General features: G+C 42.4%; 1 protein-coding gene across 1 annotated transcript; it reads right to left on the bottom strand.

Moving 5' to 3' along the window:
• Window positions 1-515: 515 nt before the first annotated feature.
• LOC143935839 (NXPE family member 1-like) lies at window positions 516-21,946 on the bottom strand. The gene is made up of 5 exons (XM_077459962.1): window positions 21,852-21,946; window positions 19,290-20,002; window positions 11,201-11,262; window positions 8,593-8,811; window positions 516-2,024 (listed from the first exon to the last, which is right to left on the bottom strand). The coding sequence occupies exons 1-5, from the start codon at window positions 21,939-21,941 to the stop codon at window positions 1,489-1,491; spliced, it is 1,620 nt and encodes a 539-aa protein (XP_077316088.1). The 5' UTR covers window positions 21,942-21,946; the 3' UTR covers window positions 516-1,488.
• Window positions 21,947-22,461: the final 515 nt, after the last annotated feature.

The raw sequence follows: 22,461 nt of genomic DNA, 5'->3' as shown, positions 1-22,461 counted from the left end.
AGTCCCTGTTATTAGAATTTTAGTTTTTGAAATTAGTACCTTTGCTGGTCTGGAGACTTATTATATATATTGTTTGATGTAACATTTTCTGGGTGCAGCTGTGGTTTTTGCATTTATTCCTGGGTTCATTAATATAGGGTACAGGGAGGCGATTGGGTTCGTTGGTTAAAAACCCTGGCTTTCACCTACATCTATCCTTTATGAGTCCAGATGGAGTAAGAACCTGTTTTTAGGTAGCGCCAATTGACCCCGGTTGCTATATATTTTATTATTTTCATTTTTGTAAGAAACTCTCAGGGGGTTCCTTTTCTTCGGGGGGCAGCAGCCTATATAGAGTTATACAGGTTTACTAGACACGTAGAGGATTTATACTTATCCGGCTAAGGCTTGGGTTTTCCTACTCCTGGTGGTGATTAGCGCGGTTCTTTCATCCTTACTTCATCCTAAATAATGTTTACTCAAAAAAGACCAACGTGACGGACTATTTCGGTACCATTGAGGAATTTATACGAAAATACTTTCTAATAAATTTATTGCAAAGAATAGAACATATACAAAGATATTATAAAATCATGAAAAGTGTTCTCTTCAGATTCAACAATCATAGTTACAGTACATGTCAAAAGTGAATGACGCGTTTCACAAATAGCTTCTTCAGAACCACATATTTGTTGTCGTAACCAGAAAACTTTAAATGAAAAACACAGGAGAAAAAAATGTCATTAAGCACATGCCTTATATAGATTGAAATACATATAATTATATATACGTTACTGGTGATAATATCTAAACCTAGATCTGTTGGCCCAATCAGGGCCCTGGTATCAAAACGTACATGTTACCAACCTCAAAAAACAAAAGGGGGGTTGGACCCAGAGATTAGAAGCGATGTATCCCCTCAGCAGAAATAAAGAGGGAGGAGTGGATGATATCCTGAAGACGGAGCAATCACGTGGTAAACAGCCGCGATGATTGGCCATTTACCGTGATCCATGATGCTCTCGAGTGCGCGTGCCAGGTGGCACGCGAGAGCGGAATTCTGGGAGGACGTCATAGTACATCCTCCCAGAGATAAGCAACCACCCTGTAGCCATAATTTTTCTATGGGCCGGTTGTTAAGTGGTTAAAGCATAACACGAGGGGGTGGTGCTGTATAATATGCAGGGGGTGGGGCTGTGTGATGTGCAGGGGGGCTGTGTAATGTAAAGGGGTCCAGTTTTGTGGGGGCTGTGTAATGTAAAGAGGTCCAGATTATTATCTTAATTTATTAGCAGGTGGATGTGGCCCTCCATGCATTCACATACATTGAATCTTAAAAGGAAAAAAGGTTGTTGACCCCATATTTAGAAGCTGAGATATATTTTAAAATATCCTTAGTTAAAAATATCTTTAGTTTCTATTAATGCTTTCAATGCAAGTCGGACTTGATGGTGTGATCAATACATTCTTCTTTCAGAAACTTTCAATCATGAAGTTCAGTGTATTACATTAACAAAGGAAAGACAAAAACATGTTGATCTGATTCTTAATAACAATCTCTGGTGGATGAACATTGAAAGAATTAAATGCTATAGTCATGTCCCACGCATCAATCATCCCAACATTAAGACCACTGAAGATATCCTTCACTAAGAGATATTGAATATACCCATGAAAGTCACTAAAACGTTCCACATCCAAATTAATCTCTCTGATGTTTTCAGATTTGATGATAACCTTTGTATTTGGGCTTCGTAAAAACAAGTTCTCTATAGCCTTACGAACATTGAAGAGCCTTTTGATGAACAGAGAAACAGGAAAAGGTCGAAAATGTTGTCCCAATGTGATAACAACAACTGTGTCCGAGGTTCCACCAATTTGGTCAATTTGGTGAGGGACATCAGCATAGTCCCTGGTATTGAAGAAGCTCAGAGTTACAAAAGGGTGCCCGTGTTTTTTCCACAGTATGAAGATGTTGTTGGTTTGGTCTATGGCCATGTAGGTCCTGTGCCAGCCATTTCCCTGGAGATGAAAGAACTTTAGATCTTGAAAAAAGGTAAATAAAACAAATTTATTGTTATTACAAAGTTTGATATAGATATAAATACACACATGTAAAAGGTAAACAAAAAATCTAGGAAAATATATAAAAACACCCTCTTTAGCTTACCTATGACTTTCTTCTAAAGTCTTTGTGTTATGAATTTTAAAGCCCCATACACACTATCAGATTATCTTCTGAGTTTTTCCTTCAGATTTACCAAAACCATATAATATGAGGACAAACCTTAGGAGTTTCAATGTGTATGCAAACAGGCAGGCCCTTCTACTACATGGTTTTGGTAAATCTGAAGGAAAAACTCAGCAGATAATCTGATAGGGTGTATGGGGCTTAATAGTAACCTGATTTTTTGAAGCTGACTTTTTAATAAGCAAGACAGACCAGATAGAAGTTTTAGGAGAACTTATTTTAAAACATATAAGCTCTGTTACTATATTCAGGGATATACAACAGGCAACAGTAACTTAAATAACCACTCATTACAACCAAGGTATTTAGTTACATAGTTACATATTCAGTGGGGTTGAAGAACAAGTCCATCTAGTTCAACCAGATTGAACCAGAAGAAGGCAAAAAAAAACAAAAAAAAAACAGCAAAACATGTTCCAATTTGCTACAACAGGGGAAAAAAATTCCTTCCTGATCCCCCGAGAGGCAATCCAATTTTCCCTGGATCAACTTTACCTATAAATGTTAGTACCCAGTTATATTCTGTACATTTAGGAAAGAATCCAGACCCTTTTTAAAGCAACCTACAGAGACTGCCACAACCACCTCCGAAGGGAGTCTATTCCACATTTTCACAGCTCTTACTCTGAACAAACCTTTACTTATTTGGAGATGAAATCTTTTTTCCTCTAGACGCAGGGCTCAAGTCCAGCGGGAACGCATGGGAATGGAGTTCCTATACTTTTTCCACAACAGGAACTCAGTTCCCATTAGCAGCCATGTCCTGCAAGACTTTAAAGTATGCAAGCTGTGTGGCAGGTGCTACACCAGCAGTTGCCGACACAGCTCGCAATAGTAAGTGCCGCACACCTGACCATTCAGGCATTGCCAGTAGGGGGCCCCATGACAGCTTCCGCTTCGATCTACCTGTCAATCACAGCTAGCTGACGGGTAGATCAGGTCTAGGTCTAGCTGACGGGTAGATCAGCTATTCTGCTCACAGGACATGCAGGGAGAGAGGTGAGTTGGGATGGTAAGCTGAGCACAATACCTGGCAAAGTTTAATGCCAGGAGGGAAGTTTATGTGGAAATATGTGAAGGGTTGGAATATCAGCGAGTGTGTGTTGGAGCCCTGCAGAGTTTGCAGCCCCCCAAGCTAACATACATCTCCTAAGCAGGAACACATCACTATCTCCCCAAGCATTCTGTCCAGATAATGTGCTGTTAATTTATGACCTTTCCGTTTAACCCTGTGTTATCCTAAGGCCGCGTACACACGAGAGGATTGTCCGTCCAACTTAGTCCGCTGAAACGTGTTTCAGCGGACAATCCGCTCGTGTGTGGGCTTCAGCTGACTTTTTCAGCGGACAGTCTGGCGGACTAAGTCTTTCGGAATTTCCGTAATTTTGTCCGTCCAAACTTGGTTTCAGCGGACAGTCCGCTCGTGTGTAGGCAAGTTGGACGGACTAAGTATGGCGCATGCTCAGAAAGGATTTACACGCCGAAGGTTGCATTGCAGTGTATTGGACGTCGTATTTCTAGTCCCGTCGTACGTGCTGTACACGTCATCGCGCAAGCTTTCAGCGGACTGTCTGTTCATCGTGTGTGGTCAAGTCCATTCATTCAAAAGTTGGACGGACTGTCTGTCGGCTTGTCTGACGAACTTATTTGGGCAGACAATCCGCCCGTGTGTACGCGGCCAAACTCTGTTCAATGAAAAGTGTAAACTCACCACATAAACACTGTATATACAAAATAAAATTCCCCAATAAAGATCAGAACATGATGTTCACATTTGCATGGAAGCACAATTGAACGAATGCTGATTATTCAGAGAATTACCGTATTTATGTTTATTGAGGATTTTTTTTTTTATGTACTTCATACACACAATGCGAAAATTGGATGAAAAATACCACTTTTGAAGCGTTCGTGCATATCATTTTTTTTTTGGGTGGGGGAGTGGATCTTGGGTAGGAGTTCCCACACTTTTTTCCCCAGGACTTGACCCCTGTCTAGACATAAAGAGTGCCCCCTTGTCCTCTGTGATGACCCTAAAGTAAATAACTCAACACCAAGTTCACTATATGGACCACTTATGTTTTTGTACATGTTGATCATATTCCCCTTAATCTCCCCTTGTCTAGAGGGAATAGATTCAGTTGCTCTAATCTTATCCTCATAACTGAGCTCCTCCATGCCTCTTATCAGTTTGGTTGACCTTCTCTGCACTTTCTCCAGTTCCCCGATATCCTTTTTGAGAACCGGTGTCCAAAACTGAACTGCATATTCCAGATGAGATCTTACTAATGATTTGTACAGGGACAAAATTATATCTCTCTCTGGAGTCCATATCGCTCTTAATACAGGAAAGGACTTTGTTCATTTTGGAATCCACAGCTTGGCATTGCATGCTATTATTAAGCTTATGATCTACTAACACCCCTAGATCCTTCTCCACCATTGATTCCCCCAGTTGTACTCCCCTAGTATGTCTGATGCATGCATATTCTTAGCCCCCAACTGAGCGGCCAGTTTTGAGAAGGAAGGGCTGAGCCCAGCCCTAACAGTACCCTCTTCTCAATGACCCCTCCTCCTCCTCGGACCACCAGACATAAGGGGAAAACGTCTATGGAAATCACGGAGGAGAACCGAGGCATGTAGGTCCGAGTATGAGACCCAAGAGCATTCCTCCTGACTGTGCCCTTTATAATGCACCAGGTACTATATGCGCCCACAAAACCTATGGGAGTCAACAATGGACTGTACTTCATACTCCTCATGGTTCTCTACCTGCCCATCTAGTACCAGTCCAGCGCCTGATAAAATTTGGGGCCCAGTTCGACACAGTGGAAAGCACCATCTCTCTCCCTATGGAGAAGATCCCAGTTATCCAAGAGAGAATTACACAGGCTCTGAACTCCTCACACCTGAGGGCCTCACAGGACCTAAGAATTATCGGCATACTGGTCTCTACGGCCCCCATGGTCAAGTGGTCTCTGTGGAGGTTACGCCCCTTTCAGACAGGGTTCCTTCAGCAATGGAATTCGGGGACATCAGTCTATTCATATAACATCAGTGATGAGGAACAGCCACTTCTGGTGGCTTCAGCACAGAAATCTGCTCATTTGTCACTCCATTGCCCCATCTCATGGGTCATAATCACGACCGATGCCAGCGGTGCTGGACGGGGACCTGTCTGCAGGTCAGAAATTGCACAAGGCAAAAGGGATGCTCGTCTTCACAATCCGGGCTCAAATGTCCTGGAACTTCAGGCGGCCTGGTGTGCCATTCAGTCCTTCATTCATCTCCCAAAAGGGGAATCAGTGGACAACATCATAGTGTTCTCCTATGTGAGGAGGCAAGGGGGCACTCGGAGCTCCTCCCTGCTCCAAGAAGTCAAACCCATCATGTCTTGGGCCCAGAAGAACCTGGCCAATATTTCTGCAGTCTTCATCCCAGGAGTCCAGAACGTCCAGGCGGACTTCTTGTCTTGCACACAGTTAGACAACAGCGAGTGGTCTCTTCATGTGCAGACGTTCAAGTAGATCCTGTCTCTGGGAGTCAATCCTGAAGTGGGTCTATTTGCATTCCCCTGCAACTTCAAGATCAAGAATACTACACTCTGGTCCGCTGTAGCCAGGTCTTCAGAATAGATGCACAGAAAGATCAGTGGAACGTCAACAGGACATATGCCTGTCCCCCGCTCCCGACCATCCTCAAATTCTTATGGAGACTTCAAGAGGAAATGTTCATGGTGGTGGCGATAGCGCCTTACTGGCCGAACAGGCCATGGTTTCCCCTCCTGACCCAGCTCAGCTTCTGGGACCCGGTGCCTCTTCCTCTCAGGCCAGACCTCCTTTCTCAGGGGGCAGTCCTGCACCCTTGTGCAGCATTACTGAGACTGATGGTCTGGTTCTTGAGAGGGAGAGGCTGGAATCTCTGCGCTTCAAGAGTGATTTCCACCCTCATGAGTTTAAGAAAGGCGAGCACGAATAAAGTATATAAGAGAATATTTGGCCAAGTTGTCGATTTCTCATCTTCTATGGGCAGATCATTCAGTGATCCAGAGATCCAGGATATCCTCAGCTTCCTTCAACCCGGCCTAGATCTGTCTCTATCTATCAGCTCTCTTAGAGTCCAAGTCTCCGCCTTATCGGCCTTCTCCGGAACAACACAACTAATCCGGCAGTTCTTTCATGGAGCCACAAGACTCAGGCCCTAAAGAAGACCAAGATTTCCCAAATGGGATCTTTCCCTCATTCTCAACTCATTGTCTGGGCTCATGGAGTCTACCTCGCTTTCTATCAAAGACTTTTCTGCAAAAGTTGCCTTCCTAGTAGCCATCACTTCGGCCAAAAAGGGTTTCTGAGATCCTTGGGTCCTGAAGAACCATTCCTGACTTTCTTCCCGGACTGGGTGGTCCTCATCCCTATGCTCGGCTAAAATCCGAAAGTAATTTCAGTGTTCTATGAGAACCAAGAAATCGTCCTACCTACATTCAGGACTCCAGGGTCCACCGAAGGTCATCTTCTGGATGTAGGCGAAATACTGAAGGAATACCTGCAAGCTACTTCCTCCTTTAGACGCTCTGACTACCTGTTCATTCTGTACTCCGGCAGTAACAGAGGGAAGCGAGCCTCAACCAGAACAACCAGATCGTCCAGTCCACCCAGGGCTTGGCTCCTTCAGAGGCGGTGAAGGCACATTCAACCAGGGGTATGGAGGCTTCGTGGGCAGCAGCCCAGTACATGGCTCCAGACGTCATCTGTAAAGCGGCCTCTTCGGCATCCATTAATACTTTTATGTCACATTATTGCATAGAACCTGCTTATTTATCTTCTGTGAACTTTGGTTTAAGAATCCTGTTTGTTGATGGGGGAAATTAAATCTTTTTTATTCAGAATACCCACCCCGTGTCGTCTGGCTAGTTATTTTCCACATGTAGACTGCCATGGAGTCTGTCAGGAAAACTGAAAATTTATTATCAAATACTTACTGTAATTTTCCTTTCTGGATGGAATCCATGGCAGAATGCAGTCCCTAGCGGTGAGTTCAAATTTATGGGAATGGGGTCCTATAGCATTGGAGAGGAGGTGGGTTTAACCAACATGTGGACTGTCATGGAGTTCATCAGGAAAGGAAAATTACGGTAAATATTTGATAATAAATTTTAATTTTGTTCGTTCTCAAAAGCCAAGATTCCTCCTGGGATGTGCTGCAAGCATTCCTCCACTTTTGATATCACTCACATGTAAGATGACCAAATCGGAGATACATATAAAGTATCATAGTGCAGTAACTTTTTTTTAAATTGGTTGGCAGTTTAAAATAAGTTGGATACAATCACGTTTATCGGTGCCTGAAAGCCGACACCAGCATGTACAGCGTGTAGGGATGAGATGTCACCGCCGCAACCAGCATGAAGCCGGCGTGTGTTCCAAGCCTCATTCTCAGATCCCTGGTCCGGACATGATGTCACACAGGACCCGGAAGGGACAGTCCCACGCTTCGGCACCAGCCGCATGTAGAGCATGTAGGGATGAGATGTCACCGCCACAACCAGCATGAAGACGGCGTGTATTCCAAGCCTCATTCTTAGATCCCCGGTCCGGGCATGATGTCACACAGGACCCGGAAGTGACAGTCCCACGCTTTGGCATACATTTTCGCTTTAATCTTCGTGTTCAGGAAGTATAGAATTAGCTTAACCCTTTACAGTTCTCCATTGCTCATAATTTCAGCCAACTAACTTCGGAAAGTGGGTTGCATGCCTAGAAGTATTTCTAATGCCTTCATTGTTTATAGTTCAGGTTTATAGACATAAGCTCTCTACACTGTAGCTACATTTATGAAAAGACTGCTGGCTTCGAGCAATTTGTGATCCATTTCTCCAGCAATTACACAAGTGCAGCAAAAAATACCATTCAACATGATTTAAACAGGTATATGGATCAGATGTCTTCTTATAATGCAACATTTTTGTATTGCTACTAGTATGGTAATGGTCACAGCACATGGTAATTGTCAAAGAACATGATGAAAGTTGTGGAAGTTTATGGCCCCACCCTATGCTAAATACACAATCCAAACATTATGATGCCATAACATCTGGAACAGGTGTTATATGTTTGAAAACAATGGGGTTTACTTTTTGAATAGGGAGGAAAACCAGTGCATGGAATAAGATCAGTCATTCCAAAAGCAGCATTCCTACTGCATTCAATTCCTACTGGTGTGCCTGATTCTGTCTCACCTCCACTGAGTGTTACCCTTCCTGTAGCTTTCTCCCAACTGCACAAATACATAATACTTCAGTACAGTCCACCCCCACTCAGTAAAGCAGAGTTTACTCATTCTAGTTTATTTATTTCATTACTCACATTTTAGGTGTTCTGGGATGTATTCTATCCACTGACGAAGTGTTGAATCTCCCATCAGATATATGATTTTACCACTGAGGCAAGTGGTGATATTAGACAAGGGTTCATAGGAAGACAAGTTACAGTGGAGAGGATACCAAAGGTTATCCAAAAAATACCCACTAGGGAATGGAAGTGACATACCAGTTTGGCATTTTGGTTTAACTTCTATTGACATATCTGCAAAACAAATGTAAAATGAAAAAAAAAATCATTAAAAAAAACAACTATGGTATGTTTACAATAACGGTATAGTTAGTTTAGCAATTTTAAAATAACTTTGGCATACTTTACTGTGAAGTGTTGTAAAGCAATGAAAGGAACTAGCTAGCTTTATTTGTATTTTTGTGCATACAGTATATAGAAGGAGTGCCAGACCAGAAGATAAGCGTCCAAATTCATTTATTGATTTTGTGTTAAAAGACAGCTAAAGCATTTTTGGGGTCAAAGGAACCCCCCCCCCTTCATCGGGACTTCAGTTTAAAATGAGAACCTTGAGTAGACTCCAAGTAAGGCTTTCCTGTTTGAATCTGTGTGGGGAAGCTTAATGGTAGATTAGAATTCCTGGGCAAAAGTATCTGCATCAGCAGTCAAAATAGGCTTATCAATAAATACATTTGAACACATGTATCTTTTGGTCTGGCACTCCTTCCATACGTAGTACCCTCTAGTGTGCGCTAGAAGTGAGTGTTGGAGAAGAGTTGCTGGCAAGGAATAACGTGAGTTATGGTATTGGGTCAGGGTTATTAGAGGCCAAGGATGGATGACTCATCTTGGCAGCTCTCTCTGGTACCTCCCCCTGGTCTGGAAGAATCTTTTAAAACTAGAGTGTGGGGGTTAGGAGGAACTGCCTTGAATATTTATGGGGCCTCATCCAATCCTCAACAGCGAGCTGGCAGGGGACTGAGATTACTCCATAAATAGACATGGGCCATGCTAACAGGGGTACGCAAGTGGAAGATGGAGATTCAGTGTTGAGGAGGCTGTCGGTAGCCCTTAAGGTGAGCCCGTTAGTCTGGGGGGGGGGGGGGGGGGTGAGTCCTGTCTTGGTACTGAAAGGATCCTGGCAAAAACACAAAGGGAGGTGGCTTTCCTGTAGGTACCGGAGCAAGAGAGGACAAAGTGAGTAGTACAACACTGTGGGGACTAACAAAGGAGGAAAACTTCCACATGTAGCCAGTCTCCCTTGAAGACAGCATTGTGCTTAAGTCTTCTATCCTTTTCCTGGGAGATCTCCTGAGAGTCAGTTGGGTGGGCTGAGGAAGAGTCAGTAAGGCAGTCAGGAGGGCTAGTGAAAGAGACAGATGGAGCCATGTGGCCTGCCATTGCCTGAAGAAGTGGTGCTAGGATCAGTGGCCACAAGGGAAGCTGGTTCACTCCAATTGCGTTACTTTTAAGGGACTTTGAGTTCCTGCCTGTACGGAGCTGCTACTGAACTGTCAAGAGGACTGTCAGCTCCTTCAAGCGTGAACCAGCAGGAGCTGTATAGAGGAAGAGAAGAACAAAGGTTGTGCAAGTGGAAGGCTAAAGAAGTTGGAGCTTTATATAAGAGACTGTAAATAGGAAGTTGTCCCTGAATATTTTGTTCAAGTCAAGTGGGCATCCCATAATCTCCCATTCCTATCCAAGTTGTTAACCCCCTAATAAACAACAAAAACAAAGCTCGGGACTGTTCTCTGACTCTGCGTGCCTGTGAAGATTTGGTGTTCCTGGCTTTGCAGAAGTGGGTGATCCTTAACTTCAGCAACTCCCACAGGATAGTGCTACACATATATACATGTCTTTTCCTGGTAACCTGCTAGAGTACCCACAGTAGGGTAGCCTTGTCTGTTGTGAACAGCCTAACCTTAACCAGTGAGCTCTTCAAATGTTTCAGAGTGCGAGTGCCTCTTGGATGGCCTTTCTTTAAATTTTTGTTATGGGTGGACTGCTAAAGAGATACAACCTAACAGATTTTATTGTTGTCTGTGTTCTGCTAGGAATATACAAACGAGTCTAAACTAATTAGAAGTTGTTTGTAGATAGAGGGTCAAAGGAAAACATTTTGCTTGTAAAAAATTTTTTAAAAATCGCCCAGTTTTAAGGGTGAACATTTAATAGGGCTCTTTCAGCAACAGAAAAATATGCCAGTGTGATACTATGTACTGCTTTTTGAATAGCAGGACAACCAGTTTGCCACCACGAAAGGTACACCATACTGCCACTTTCCTGTTGCTGAAAGAGCTCTGATGAAAAAGGTATATAAAACTTTAAAAGTTGTTGGGTTGTTCATTTGAATAAAACCACTTTTCATTACTTTATGGATCAATCTCTAGCTAAAAATTTGTGTAGCCTCTCCAGTAAGGAGGTTGAGCTACTCCTTATGTTCTCTGATAATAAAAACCTAAGGGAGGCTGCACTCATTTCTCACTCCATCCTAAAAAATATTAAAAAATAAAACATTTTACCAAGTGTTGGTTGTCCAGCTAATAAATTATAAATAGTTATCATTAAGAACAAAAAGAACTAGATACACATTTGAAAGTTTGTTAGTGGAAAATAGTGGGGGATAATTAAGATCAAAACTTACTTTTACATTTTACTACATCGACTTGATTAATGTCTTGTGGAATTTCAACACAGATTTTCGACCTTTAAATTAAAAAATAACAAGAAATTTTTATAGGTGAAATTTACGTTTCCCTCATGATCCTGCTAATAATACGCCTCTCGTCAGGAGCCATGATTGGTAATCATAAGGCTGTTTGGACTACTAACCCCTCCACTCCTAATCTCTATTACATAGGGAGGTGTTCTTTTGTAATTAACAGAAAATAGCTGGGAAAATGAATAACATTGTTTTGCTATATCTGTTCAGTGCACAAGAAGTGACAAGGACAGGGTAAGTTGAGAAAAGTTTTACCCTAGTCTTCTTATATTCAGGTTGACTTTGAAGCCATGGATATCAAGGTGAATATTTTACATTAAAACAAAAACTATATTACTAGCCTGAAAATTGAAACACGCAACAGAAATCATAAAGCCCACTCCCTCAGATAACACAGTTGTCCTTGTGAAATGTGCATCACAAAGGATTTGGCATTCTTGACTAATCTTCTCCTCAGGAGCACTGGAGCCCAATTGTGTGTGGACACGATTGCAATTTGTGACAATAAAGGCTTGTTGTCAGTTTTGAACTCTACATGTGCAAAGCAGAGAAAGAAAGTCCATCACTTCTCTTAGTAATAGCACCACACATAGTGTACACAAACACTGGCTAGGCAACATTTAACTCTTTGATTGCCCTAGCTGTTTAACCCCTTCCCAGCCAGTGTCATTAGTACAGTGACAGTGCATATTTGTAGCACTGATCACTGTATCAGTGTCACTGGTTCCCATAAAGTATCAAAAGTGTCAGAATGTCTGCCACAATATTGCAATCCCACTATAAGTCATTGACAGTGATCACTGATCCAAATTTATTGGAAATGTTTTATAGCAGAAAGTAAAAAAAATATAGTTTTTTTCAAAATGGTTGGCATTTTTTTTGTTTATAGTGCAAAAAGTAAAAAACACAGTGGTGATCAAATACCACCAAAAGAAAGCTCTATTTGTCTGAAAAAAATTACATAAGTTTTATCTGCTTACAGCATTGCATGACCACGCAATTGTCAGTTAAAATAACACAGCGCTGTATCGCAAAAAATGGTCTGGTCATGAAGGGGGGTAAAACTTGCGGAGGGCAAGTGGTTAGAGAGATGCTGTTACCAACCAAAAAAAGTTGGAGCTAAAATCACAGAACAATCAAGTATTTAAATGCTTACTTGCAGTGTTTTTTTTATTTCATTAAGTTATTTTTTATTCACTTGCAATGTCCCTTTGAACTTGCTAGAAAATGTGACTACTCCAAGACGTATTAAAACATTCCAATGGGGACACTTGTTCCAGTCACAACTGTCTAAGTGTCAGTACTAGAATCCCTTTAGGACCCAGCACAACTCACCTGACACAGCCTGTGTCTGGGAAACAACAGTGATTGGCCAGCTCACGTTTAAATCACCTGTATCAGCATTCAGTCAGTGCTCGTGTTAGAGTTCACTCGTGTTTGATCCAGCTGATATTTGCTCTGTGACGTTCGTGTTTGACCCGGCTTGTTTGACCCTCCTTACTTGCTTCTGATTCGGTACCGTTTGGATTCTGATCTACCTGTGTATGACCCAGCTTGCCTAGACTACGCTTTGCCTGATTCTACTAGTACCCTCATCTGCAGCAATCATTTATCCTCATCTACAGCAGTGAACTACAAGGTCCAGCAATCATCTACCTTCGTCTGCAGCGGTGTACTACAAGTCCCAGCTGACCTGCTCTGCTTAAACCTGCTCATGGTATGTGCTTTGAACTCTTTGTATAATCAGCACACCTGAACTGTTACTTGTTATCTGCACCTAGCCTGACATTAACACGAGCCAATACATAAAGGGAAACCTATCATGAATCCTGAACAGGCTCAGTTGTTTACACAAGAACTTTGCCGTTTATCACATCAAGTTCAGGAAATGGCCACAGAGCTCACCAAGGTGCAATCTCCTTCTACTACCACCATTACAAAAACTCCATCTGAACCAAAAATTCCTTTGCCCGACCGGTTTTCTGGTGACCGTAAAGCGTTTTGCAACTTTAAAAACAGCTGCAAATTATATTTCAAGTTGAGGCCATCCTCGTCTGGCCCTGAAACTCAGAGGGTTCAAATCATTATCTCTCTACTACAGGGTGACCCCCAGGCTTGGGCCTTTAACCTGGAACCTAACCATCCAGCCTTACTAACAGTAGATGCCTTCTTTGAAGCCCTTGGGTTGCTATATGATGATCCAGATCGTGCTGCTACTGCAGAATCGACCCTGCGTAACTTAAAACAAGGAACTACCACAGCTGAAATGTATTGCTCTAAGTTTCGCAGGTGGGCCCCGGAATCTGGCTGGAATGATGCAGCTCTCCGCAGCCAGTTTAGAATTGGCCTTTCAGATGCTATTAAAGACACTCTGGTCAACTTCTCCTACCCAGCCTCACTGGAGGAGGCTGTGTGTCTAGCTATTAGAATTGACCGCCGCCAGCGAGAGAGAAGGCGAGAACAAACAATGGCTGTGGCAAACTATATACCTTCCTTACCACCTGATTATTCCATCTCCAGTGCCAAATCTGAGGAAGAACCTATGCAGTTAGGTTCCACCCGGTTATCTGCCCAGGAACACAAACGCAGGCGTAATATGGGACTCTGCTTATACTGTGGCCTCAAGGGTCATATGCTCCGTTCGTGCCCTACACGTCCGGGAAACGCCAGGACCTAGGTGATTGCGGGGAGGTCACCTTAGGTCTACTCTCATCTCCCCAGGGGGACAATCGTATACTTTTACCCGCTGTCATTCACTTTGGGACAAGGGCTCATGAACTGCTGGCCTTCTTGGATTCTGGAGCAGCTGAGAATTTTATTGATAAAACTCTGATCACCTCTTTGTCCCTGGAAACTCATGCTCTAGATTGTCCAGTCCGCCTGATCTCCGTGGATAATCGGCCTCTCTCACAAGACCTAGTGCTCCAATCCACCAACCCTTTCCAGTTACAATTAGGGGCTTTGCATTGGGAGAAGATTTCTTGTCTTGTCATTGACTCTCCATCCACTCCTTTGATCCTAGGCCTTCCTTGGCTTCAGAAGCACAATCCTGTAATTGACTGGCCAACAGGAGATATTCTGGCTTGGTCCAATCAGTGTAAAAAGAGCTGCATCCAGCACCTTGTTCGACTTGATACCTGTCAAGTGGGAATAGAACAGATTCCACTTTGTTATAAGGACTTTCGGGATGTGTTTTCTAAAGGAATTGCTGACACTTTACCTCCTCATCGCAGATATGATTGTCCCATTGACCTCTTGCCTGACACTACACCTCCTCGAGGGAGAGTCTTTCCACTGTCTGAACCAGAGAATCTTGCTTTGCAAGAATACATCCAGGAAAACCTAGCTAAGGGTTTCATCCGTCCCTCCACTTCTCCCGCAGGAGCAGGATGCTTCTTTGTCCTGAAGAAGGATGGAGGACTGCGACTTTGTGTTGATTACAGAGGTCTAAATAAAATAACCGTTCCCAATCGGTATCCTCTCCCTCTCATCACAGAGTTGTTCTCTCAAATCCAGGGAGCCAAAATCTTCTCCAAACTGGATTTAAGGGGAGCCTATAATCTGGTGCGAATCCGTGCAGGCGATGAATGGAAGACGGCCTTTAACACCAAGGATGGTCATTACGAATGTCTTGTCATGCCTTTCGGCCTCAGGAATGCACCAGCCGTCTTTCAGAACTTCATGAATGACATTTTCCGTGACATGATGGGTCGCTTCATGCTTGTTTATTTAGACGATATTTTGATTTACTCTCCCAATCTTGAAACACATCAGAAGCATGTCTGCTCGGTATTAGCCAGACTAAAGACTCACTCCCTTTTTGTAAAGCCTGAAAAATGTCCTTTCCATGTTAAACAAGTACCTTTCCTGGGTTACCTAATTTCTGACACAGGCCTCACCATGGACCCAGCCAAGGTTAAAGCCATTTTAGACTCGGCACCACCTTCAAACCTGAAGGCAGTTCAACGCTTCCTGGGCTTTGCAAATTTCTATCGAAAATTCATTAAGAACTTTGCCACCATTGCACATCCCATCACCTCTCTCACCAGGAAGACTCCCAGTACATTTAAATGGACTACTGAAGCCCAGGCAGCCTTCACTCAGTTAAAGAAAGCCTTTACCTCTGCACCAATTCTACGCCATCCTGTTCCTGAGCTACCTTTTATTGTAGAGGTAGATGCATCTGAAGTAGGAGTGGGGGCGCTTTTGTCACAAAAAGATCCTGTAAGCGCTGCCATCCACCCTTGTGCCTTCTTGTCCCGTAAATATTCCCCAGCAGAGCGCAATTACGATATAGGCAACAGAGAACTTTTAGCCATAAAGCTAGCTTTAGAGGAGTGGAGACATTGGCTGGAGGGAGCTCGCTATCCATTCATAGTTCTGACTGACCACAAAAACCTTGAATATATCCGTTCTGCTAAAAGACTGAACTCGCGTCAAGCCAGGTGGTCATTGTTCTTCTCCAGATTTGACTTTACAATTTCTTATTTACCAGGTCCAAAAAACATTAAGGCCGATGCCTTGTCTCGCAGCTTTTTATCAGAGTCTCCTCCTCCGCTTCCTCCTCAACCCATTATCTCTGAGGATAGGATTTTGGCTTTTACCCAGACTGACATCTCTGAGGCCTTGTTACCAGCACAGGCTGAAGCCCCTCCCTCCACTCCCTCTGGTATGCTCTTTGTGCCCCTGGCTCTTCGTTTGCAGGTATTGCAACAAGTACATGCATCAAAACCTGCAGCACATCCAGGGTTTAGACAAACTTTTGAGATTGTCTCTCGCAACCTCTGGTGGCCATCGCTTAGGCAGGATGTGTTAGCCTTCGTCCAGGCCTGTGAAGTTTGCGCCAGAAGCAAGAGCAGTACCTCTAAGCCCCCCGGTCTCCTTCGTCCTCTACCAATACCTACCTGTCCCTGGACCCATTTATCTATGGACTTTATCACAGACTTGCCTCTGTCCCAGGGATGTTCCACGATTTGGGTGGTGGTAGACAGGTTCAGTAAGATGGCCCACTTTGTTCCGCTTCCGAAGCTTCCATCTGCTAAAGAACTGGCATCTTTATTCATTAAGCACATTTTCAGGCTCCATGGGGCACCAGTTAACATTGTCTCTGACCGTGGCTCTCAGTTTATAGCCCAGTTTTGGAAGGCCCTTTGCTCTCAGCTGGGGATTAAATTATCATATTCTTCAGCATATCATCCTGAGACTAATGGCCAAACAGAAAGGACTAATCAGACTCTAGAGAAGATGGTACATTGTCTGATGGCCAAAGATGAGGTGGAGTGGGTCAACATCCTTCCATGGGCAGAGTTTGCCTTTAATAATTGTGCCAGCACATCTACAGGGACCTCTCCTTTCTTTTGTGTTTACGGGTTGCATCCTCGTGTGTGTTCCTTTGATCTTCCGCCCTCTGATGTTCCAGATGCCAACACCACGATTGAACATTTCTCCAAAATCTGGTCCGATGTAAATCATGCTATTTCCCGCTCTGTCCAGGCTTTTAAGAAAACTGCTGACAAGAAGCGCTCAAAGGCACCAGAATATAAAGTTGGTGACAAAGTGTGGTTATCATCTCGGAATCTGTCCCTGCATGTTCCATCTAAAAAGCTTGGCCCAAAATTCATCGGGCCTTATGAAATCTCGGATATTGTTAATCATGTGTCCTACAGATTAAAACTTCCCCCATCCATGCGCATCCCAAATGTCTTTCATGTTTCATTGTTGAAACCTGTTCATTCCAGCCTCCTAGTAAATGAACCAGAACCTGTGGATGTGTTGGACAGTCAAGAATATGAAGTGGCATTTATTCTTGATTCCAGACGAGTGCGCAATTCCTTACAATATCTTGTTCATTGGAAAGGGTTCGGCCCAGAGGATCGATCTTGGGTACCAGCTCGTGATCTTCATGATGATCGACTTAAGAAGAAGTTCCATCTCCGTTATCCAAGTAAGCCTGGGGGTGCCGGAGCAACCCCTCAAGAAAGGGGGGGTACTGTCAGTACTAGAATCCCTTTAGGACCCAGCACAACTCACCTGACACAGCCTGTGTCTGGGAAACAACAGTGATTGGCCAGCTCACGTTTAAATCACCTGTATCAGCATTCAGTCAGTGCTCGTGTTAGAGTTCACTCGTGTTTGATCCAGCTGATATTTGCTCTGTGACGTTCGTGTTTGACCCGGCTTGTTTGACCCTCCTTACTTGCTTCTGATTCGGTACCGTTTGGATTCTGATCTACCTGTGTATGACCCAGCTTGCCTAGACTACGCTTTGCCTGATTCTACTAGTACCCTCATCTGCAGCAGTGAACTACAAGGTCCAGCAATCATCTATCCTCACCTACAGCAGTGAACTACAAGGTCCAGCAATCATCTACCTTCGTCTGCAGTGGTGTACTACAAGTCCCAGCTGACCTGCTCTGCTTAAACCTGCTCATGGTATGTGCTTTGAACTCTTTGTATAATCAGCACACCTGAACTGTTACTTGTTATCTGCACCTAGCCTGACACTAAGCCCTTGTACACACGGTCAGAGATTCCGATGGAATGTGTCCGATCAGACCGTTTTGTCAGATATTCCGACTGTGTGTGGTCTCCATCGGACTGTTTCCGTCGGAGTATCCGACGGACCAAGTTTTCCAACTTGGTAAAATTTTCCGACAAAATGCTCCGATCGGACATGCTCCGATCGGACATACTCCGATCATGTGTAGAGAATTCCGATTGGACAAAGTGCCACGCATGCTCAGATCAAATTCCCACACCAAAGCTATTGGCTACTAGCGTGAACGTAGTCCCGTTGTAACGAAATAACGTCATCAAGTTCTGAACGATTGGATTTTCCGACAACTTTGTCCGACCGTGTGTATGCAAGTTTCGGACAAAATCCGTCAGACAAAATCCGATGGATTTGGTTGTCGGAATGTCTGACCGTGTGTACAAGGGCTAAGTCTATGCCTCCAGCATGCATTATTTTGCTGTGCTGCCTCTTCAGCTAAACCGTAATGCTCAGGGAGTCATTTGCCAAGTATTACACTCTAATGCCCCTTACACACGATAGGATTTTCCGATGGAAAATGTTTGATAGGAGCTTGTTGTCGGAAATTCCGACCGTGTGTAGGCTCCATCGGACATTTTCCATCGGAATTTCCGTCACACAAAATTTGGGATCTGGTTCTCAAATTTTCCGACAACAAAATCCATTGTTGGAAATTCCGAGCGTGTGTACACAATTCCAACACACAAAGTGCCATACATGCTCGGAATCAAGCAGAAAAGCAGCACTGGCTATTGAACTTCATTTTTCTTGGCTTGTCATATGTGTTGTATGTCACTGCGTTCTTGACGTCCGGAAAGTCCAAACAACTTTGTGTGACCGTGTGTATGCAAGACAAGCCACCATCCATCGGAGAAAAAACATGGATTTTTGTTGTCGCTAAATCCTATCGTGTGTACAGGGCATAAGGCCCCCTTCACGCATTGCAAACTGTTTGTCATCCATCCGTTGATGGATGAAAAACAGACATCAATGCATCTCAATGGAAAAAGGGATGGAAATGGTTATTAATCCATTTACATCTGCTTCTGTCGACATCAGTTTTTTGGAATGGATTAAAGCCCTATTTTTTTGCGTTAAAAAAAAAATTGATGTAAATGGACAAAGGGTCTATTTTTGCATGAAAGAATGGCTCTGGGACTCAAGTGGTTAAGGACTCTAGCTGGCAGATGTAAAAAAAAAAAACAGATGTAAAAACTAATGACAAACTGATGTAAACTTCATATATTTTTTTTCTTTGAAAAAGTGAACAGTCCACATGTGTAAAGGGGGCCTTATTTGTAAAACAAAAATTGAATACATATTGTATAAAATTGTAAAAACAGTTCTAATATTTTAAAGTTTAAACAAAGCTTAAAGATTTTTTTTTTCCAAAACCAATTTTTGAAGTAGGAAGAGTTTTCACAGTTTCCATTTGACGAATGCATAAATAGATGCTCATAGAGAAAATAATTACCATACCTTGTGAAAAGCATCTTCTCTTTGTCAGTGAGGTAAGCATGAGGTGGGTTCTCACTTCTCATTGATATTAAAGCTTCACAAGGGACACCAGGAAGCTTCATACAATAGAAGAACTCTCCATATTTGTCATCCCCATAATCACATATTTCTGTTTGTGAGTCCAACTGAAATCCACATTCTGTATGAACCTCTTGGCCCTTTTTAAGAAATTTACCTATATATTTAACATTTTTATAACCCTGGTTTCTTGCTCTCCATAAAGAAGAAACTGCTTCACTGGGATGCATTAGGAGTATGGACATTTTCACCCGTCCTTCCCAAAATAATGTAAAATAGACATTATATGTTCCATTGTTGAAGTCCTCTATTCTCCCAGAAGCTGCAGCTCCTAGATTTGGTGAAAATATCCGGGCTCGTAAGAAGTCTCCTCCATAGGTTTTCCTTTCCCCCAAATAATTAAACATCTGAATTTTAACAATTAAGGTGTCTCCAATGCAGTATTTGGGTTTATAATTTATTATTGTTGCTCTACTGTTAGTAGCACTACTTATTTCAGTTAAGTTGTTAAAGAACACATTTGGAATTGTTCTGTTTATAAGGTCCAATTTGAATATCACTTGCTGTTCTAAATCATGGGGCTTTGCTGTTGTAGATTTTGTAGGCTGAGCAGTTGTAGGAGGCCGATATGGGAGAAATTGAACATTTGATTGTTTCTAAAAATATGGGAAAGACACATAAATACAAAAAGTATTAACTAACATATTAAAAATATAAACGCAACAACAATAAATACATTATTGTAAACCTTGAATAAAACTTTACGTAAATAAATATATATATATCAAAGATCTACATTCATTTAATATTTACCTACATAACCAGTAGAAACAAGTGAACATCTGCAAAGTTTGATCGGTTGTGATTCGGCTAATTAAAAAAAAAATGTGGAACCCTAGAAAGCCTGAATTTTCAAGCTGGAAGTTTGATCAAAGGACCTGTAATAGCTGTGGTAGCACATATCTATGGAACTCCACTCTCCATACAAACATAATTAGCAAAAAAAAGGTTTATTGGTGTCAAAGATGAGAAAAAGACATTAAAAAAAATAATACATACATTAGCATTAAAGCTATAAAAAAAGGGACCATCTCGGGACAGGTGGTGCAATTCCACCCAAGTTGCAGGAGTTGTAAACATGTTGTAATACAGCTGGGATGATATCCCTAGGTCTAAACGACCTATGAAGAGTGACCCAAGTGTTGAATCAAGGTTGAACTGATATTCAAAAAGGGAGGATGAATGAAGTCAAACAACAAAGTGGAAGCTATGAGATGATATCAATGGTTCTCCCGATCTGCATTGGAAATACTGTGGACAAGTTGATGATTGTATTAAGGTGGAAGGTAGCTGTGAAGAAATGAGGGAGCATTGCAAGGTAACAGTGGTCAAAAGGAGTTGTACAAGTGGAATGGTATAAGAATATAAGTGTCCAATAAAGTGATGTATGGCTCACTGGAACCATAAGAACATAATCCTCCTTGACCTTCCTCTTACTGTACCAATCAGAGTCACTATGAAGACTCGCTCTCCCACCCCAAATAAAACAGCGAAGTGAAGAGGTAATCCTTTCCAGAAGTATTAGTTCTTTCCCAAGAATGATAAATGTATTGATACTTATCAGCTTGTGATCTTGTCCACAGGTGCAGGATCTCGGATCCCAGATTTACAACTCCTGTAACCTGGGTAGAATTGCACCACCTGCCAAGAGATGGTCCTTTTGTTTTTATAGCTTTAATGCTAATGTATGTATGATGCTTTTTAATGTCTTTTTCTTATCTTTGACACCAATAAATCTTTTTTGCTAATCATGTTTGTATAGTGAGTGAAGTTCCATAGATATGTGCTACCACAGGGTTAGTTGAGCTATTACAGGTTTTTTTATTTATTTCAAGTTTGTCATTTAATATCTATACCGTGAGTTCCCATCCTCTCCTTTTCACCCTTTTTTCATTTTGTAATTTTTACTCTAACGTTTTTAAGGGTATCCAATCCCCATATGTTAGTATTGTTTCATTAATTAGGTAAACGGCATCTTGAGGGTCCGGCATATATTTTAGTGTATCAAGTTTGATTGAAGTCAATGGCAATCTGAACTAGGCTGTGTAAAATTGTGTATTATGATGCAAAATAGTGCAAAATGGCTTAGGAAGTCTACCTGTTGAAATTATGAGGCCAACAAAAACCTAAGCTAAATTTTGCAAGACATACTAACATAGATAAGTGGGACCTAGTGGCACTGGCGCTCATGCGAAGGGTGCTCAGGCAATAACTAAGGCAGAAAGTGTTTGAAGCAGCATACAGCTCGTTCTCCCAGAAACCTTTTGTAAATCTAAACTCTATAAAGTAACACTGAAATTTGTATTCAGATTTGGCCATCCAACTCATTGAAACTCAAAATTTAACTTCAGAAATCTGTAATCAACTCAATTGAGTTAAAAGGGTTAAAGCACTTAATGGTTACAGTTTTTACTGAAACTCTCATATCTAATAAAGATAAAATACCTGGATTAGTTTGTGATAAACATTGAAGATAAATCCTGTTATACAAAGCAAGAGAATGGTCCATATTATTTCATGTGCTTTATTCGACATTCCCCTGGCCCTAGGAAAAAAATGAATGGATGTAAAAAGGGTCAATTAAAGCAAAATTAACCCTATCCTATTTATCACTTATCCTATTGTCATGTTTATGCAATAGAGTTTGTCTGTCAGCTTACCTCTCACCATGTGATCATCTCTAGAGACCAGCCACTCTCACCTGACTGCTTTTATAATCTCTCTTCTAAGCATGGCTCCACCTAATCTGTGCACTGCAGGCCAGCCGTGATCATAAACATTGTGCGTTTGGCTTCCTGTTTCCTGCTTGCCGTGTGCTCTTTGTTTGTCTCTGTTACCAACCTTGGCGTGTTCTCGAATATTCCTGTCTGCTCGTGACCCTGACCTTTTGGTGCGTGACACAGACTATCCCTGTTTGCCTGTGACCCTGAACCTTTGGTGTGTACTCTGTTGTCCTTGTCTGCTAGTGGCCCCGACCTTGGCTCATTCCCTTACTATTCTCATCCTCCTGTTGCCTACTGTGGGCGTGAGCTAGGGGACCCTGGGGGTCACGACC

The sequence above is a fragment of the Lithobates pipiens genome, unplaced genomic scaffold, assembly GCF_037356315.1.
Source record: "Lithobates pipiens isolate NorthernLeopardFrog02 unplaced genomic scaffold, aLitPip1_a1.2 Scaffold_28, whole genome shotgun sequence".
Lineage (NCBI taxonomy): Eukaryota > Metazoa > Chordata > Amphibia > Anura > Ranidae > Lithobates > Lithobates pipiens.
The sequence above is the reverse complement of the archived record's forward strand: the minus strand, read 5'-3'. Positions and strand labels throughout refer to the sequence as shown.

Bases quoted from the DNA above. Each gene is read 5' to 3' on its own strand.
- LOC143935839 (XM_077459962.1), bottom strand. From the start codon at position 21,941: ATGTCGAATAAAGCACATGAAATAATATGGACCATTCTCTTGCTTTGT. The intron at 11,263-19,289 runs GTATGGTAATTA...TTTAATTTAAAG, and splicing joins GAGAAGATGCTTTTCACAAG to GTCGAAAATCTGTGTTGAAA. The intron at 2,025-8,592 runs GTGAGTAATGAA...CCTTTTTTCAAG, and splicing joins CATCCCAGAACACCTAAAAT to ATCTAAAGTTCTTTCATCTC.